The 3,856-nt window shown below is 45.7% G+C and overlaps 1 protein-coding gene across 1 annotated transcript in view; it reads right to left on the bottom strand.

Moving 5' to 3' along the window:
- BARHL1 (BarH like homeobox 1) overlaps positions 1–3,537 on the bottom strand; it is a 16,067-nt gene extending 12,530 nt beyond the window's left edge. Inside the window, exon 1 of the mRNA XM_039322946.1 lies at positions 3,059–3,537. Coding sequence (XP_039178880.1) covers positions 3,059–3,530 — 472 coding nt within the window. The 5' untranslated portion in view covers positions 3,531–3,537. The remainder of the gene's footprint in view (positions 1–3,058) is intronic.
- Between the last annotated feature and the right edge of the window lie 319 nt (positions 3,538–3,856).

The following is a 3,856-nucleotide window of genomic DNA, read 5'->3' as shown; positions in this document are numbered from 1 at the left end:
CTCTCTTTTTATCCTTGGTGGCGATGGGAGCCCTGAGCCGAAGGGAAAGCCAGTTCCCCCTTCAAAAAGCAGAGAAACAGACCCATCCTTGTTGAGAATTTTTTTGCCTGGGGAAGGGAAAACTCTGCCTTCCTTTAGGGAGAAATATTTAAGGTTTGAAATGTTAAGGTCTTAGCATCCTCCAGGAGATGTTTACTCGCAAGCAAGGTTTTTTTTAAAAAAAAAATATCTGCCCAAGCTTTTGAGAACCTCTTCAAATTCACTCTCAGTTTATCCATTTGATTTGCAACCGAGCCGGAGTGAATTTCTCCTCCTGTATTGTTCAGAGAGGTGTTTTTTTTGGGGGGGGGGGCGATGTGTGTGGAGAGGAATAATATTTTATTTTATCTTCAGACCCCTGCATGGATTTTGAATTGGGCAGCCAGAGGAAGCGAGAGAGAGAGAGAGAGAGAGAGAGAGAGAGAGAGAGAGAGAGAGAGATGGGGGGGGAAGTTAAGAGGGCACCCCTTCCTTTCCATCCTTCCTTTTCAGTCTTTTTCAATCTTTCCTTTCTCCTTTTTCAATCTTTCAAGGACTGGTAAACACTTGCAGAAGAAACCAAAGCCTCGTTTTTTTGAGTTTGGATAAGAAATTTCAGCTTTTAGGGTGCCCGCCTTGTTTTAGAGAAAACGCAAAAGTTTAGATTGAACGCATGTAAGAGTTTGTGCGAAGGGAGCCACTCATTACAGCCCAGCTTCTGCCTAGGGGTGGGGGACCCGCAAAGGTCAAAAGAAATAAAAGGAAAAAAGAAATAAGATTAGAGTCTTGGGGAAACCACCAGGGTCTCCTGGAAAAGAAGCAAAACTCCTGAGCAAAAGACCATTATACTCCCATCTGCAATCAGGCGTAAAAGCCGCGCCCCGCTGAAGCTTGCCACACATAGCTGCAGAGTTAGCAGCATTGCTCCCCTGCTTAAGATATGGCCACAACTCTCTGCTCCTTGCCTCTAGATTGAAGCTCAAGGGGAGTTTTATAACCTGGTTAATTATTCCCACTCTGTCTTTTGATTTCAGTGACTTTCCAATGCAAAGTGATATTTTTTTCCCTCTTAAAAAGATGAATGAGAATAGACTCTGTCTAGGAGTTACTTCCCAGTAAGCATATTCAAACTGAGGTTTGAAATCTGTGGGAATGCTTAAGGAGTAAACTAGCAGGTATTTCCTTCCTTCCTTCCTTCCTTCCTTCCTTCCTTCCTTCCTTCCTTCCTTCCTTCCTTCCTTCCTTCCACCTCTTTTTCTTTCCTCCCTTTCTTCTTTCTTTCTTCCCTTCCTTCCCCCTCTTTCCAAACATTGGCAGAGAATTTTCTGCCCATTGGCGCAAACAACCTTAAGGAGAGCAATCTTTGAAAACTTTTTTTTTTGGGGAAAAAAATGAAACATCTCCTAGTTTGGAAAGGCATTAAAATCTGTCTTGTCTTCTCAAGTCTCCAGAAATATAAACACAACTATTTTCTCCTCTATATGCCTTTATTTCCAGCTTCTTTCACAAATATCCAGCCCCGTTTGCACTATGCTAGGAGGGTTTTAGTTGCAGGACAGAGAAATAAGTAAATTAACTAGATGCGAATTAACTAAAAATGACAATGGGGAATAATTGGACCACTTCTGCTCAGAACAAAAAACTCTTCCAAGACAAAGAAGGAAACAGGAATTTCGACTTTCTGTCTCCTTCCGGTAAAACCTGGAGTCGACTGATGGCTGAGTGGGCCACATTCGCTCTGCTAAAATAAAATCTAGGAGGCAAGGCAATACTGACTTGGTGGTAAGAAAAAGAAACAAAAATAGATGTGTGAAGGTTAAGAAGCATTGGGGGGTTCTTCTGGACCGCCCGTATGTAGTCTATCTATTACATTTGGGAAAACCTGGGGACACCTAAGCAGGTGTTGGATTCTCTCCTTGCTTCTGTCTTTCCGAGATCCTGATTTTTCTTAGGAACCATGACTCTGAAAATGAGGATAGTGACCATTCGGTTGTTGCCCTACAGTATTGACTGCATTGGTAATTAAGGGTTAATAACACCCTTATCCCAATGCTGAGGAAATGTCCCAATAGTGCCCTGATCCCCAACCTGATCCCCAACCAAGTCAAACGTTGCTAATTGAACCATCCAAATTCTCTCTCCATTCTGATCGCTCCTAATAGTCCAAAAATTATAAGGAAAAACTTTTCTTGTTTCCTTTCCTTGTTATTTATTTAAGGGAATAACAGAATTGCAGGTCTTCAACCCCCTGCTCAAGCAGGAAACTCTACACCATTTCAGATAAAATGTTTGTCCAACCTCTTCTTAAAAACCTTCAGTGTTGAAGCACCCAGAACTTCTGGAAGACAGTCATTCCACTGATTAATTGTCCTCACTGTCAGGAAATTTCTCCTTAGTTCTAGGTTGCTTCTCTCCTTGATAAGCTTCCATCGGTTGCTTCTTGTCCTGACTTCGGGTGCTTTGGAGAATAGCTTGACCCCCTCTTCCTCGTGTCAGCCCTTCAAATACTGGGACACGGCTATCATGTCACCCCTGGCCCTTCTTTTCATTAAACTAGACATACCCAATTCCAGCAACTGTTCTTCTTCGTATGTTTTAGCCTCCAGCCCCCTAACCATCTTTGTTGCTCTTCTCTGCACTCTTTCTAGAGCCTCAACATTTTTTTTTTTTTTACATCGTGGCAACCAAAACTGGATGCAATATTCCAAGCGTGGCCTTACCAAAGCACTATAAAGTGGCACTAACACTTCACGCGATCTTGTTATTAGTATTAGTATTATTAGTATAAGTCAGGAAATTAAGCTGATATGGGTTGGAGGATCAGACTTTAGTTTCTCCAGTTTTAATTTTGGGTGACTTTATAGAACGGCTAAAGAGAACTAAACGGTCCCTCGCTGGTGACTTTTCTAAAGAAACAAAAAAAAAGGGGGGGGGAGGGAAGGGGCTTGCCCGTTTGACAGACCGGTTAGGAAGTTTAGGCTGGTTTTTCCCACTCCTCTTTGCAAACCAAGCATGCTTTGCCATTCCCTTTCCGTCTTACCTCTGTATTCGGAATCCAAGGAAGAGTTACTGCTAGTTTTTTCGATTTTCTCCCGAAAGTCCTCGCTGCTGGCCTTGGCTGGGATGGACAGGGGCGCCTCCTGCGCGCCCTGCCCGTGGCTGCTGGAATAAGGGGCGCAGGCCGCCAAGGGCTTGCAATCCGCCAAAATGTCCCTAATGAGGAAAGAGGAGGTGACCGTTCTGGATTGAGCAGAGGCGGCTGAAATGGGGGGACCCGGCAGGTGAGACTCCAGCCTCACCACCCCTCCGCCGACGGGCAACTGGGCTGCCGCTTCCAAGCAGTCCCTCCGGGGGGACGGAGGAGACAGGCAGCCGCTGCTGAGTTCCGAGCGAGGGCTAAGTTCCAGAGGGGATCTGGTTTCTCCCAGCAGTGGATCCCCTTTGGGCACAGCTGGGCTCCCGGATCGATGGGAGAGGAGGGAGTCGATCCCAAATCCGTTGGCGTTTTCCATGCTTTCTTTCAGGAAGACATTGACCCGCCGAGGTTTTTGGGGTGGGGGAGTGGGGGGGGGAAGAAGGAGGGAAAGCAGCCGAAGGAGGCGCGCCGTACCGCGTTAAACACAATTCCTGGCCCGCATTTAACATCCAAGGTCCCGACTTTATGCCGGGGGTGGTGGGCTGGAGGACGGGGAGGGGTGCGATCAGCGTCCAAATTGGCTGCAGCGAGAAGAGAAAAAAAGGGAAGGAAAAAATGTCAAAAGGCCAGGGGAAAGGGAAGGATCTGAATCGAGTTGGCACTAAACATTAACCGGACAGCTTTATGAAAAAGAATAGAAAG

This window comes from Crotalus tigris, unplaced genomic scaffold (genome assembly GCF_016545835.1).
Source record: "Crotalus tigris isolate CLP2741 ecotype Arizona unplaced genomic scaffold, ASM1654583v1 scf7180000024153.1733885, whole genome shotgun sequence".
Taxonomy (NCBI): domain Eukaryota; kingdom Metazoa; phylum Chordata; class Lepidosauria; order Squamata; family Viperidae; genus Crotalus; species Crotalus tigris.
This window is presented reverse-complemented; position numbering and strand designations above follow the sequence as displayed.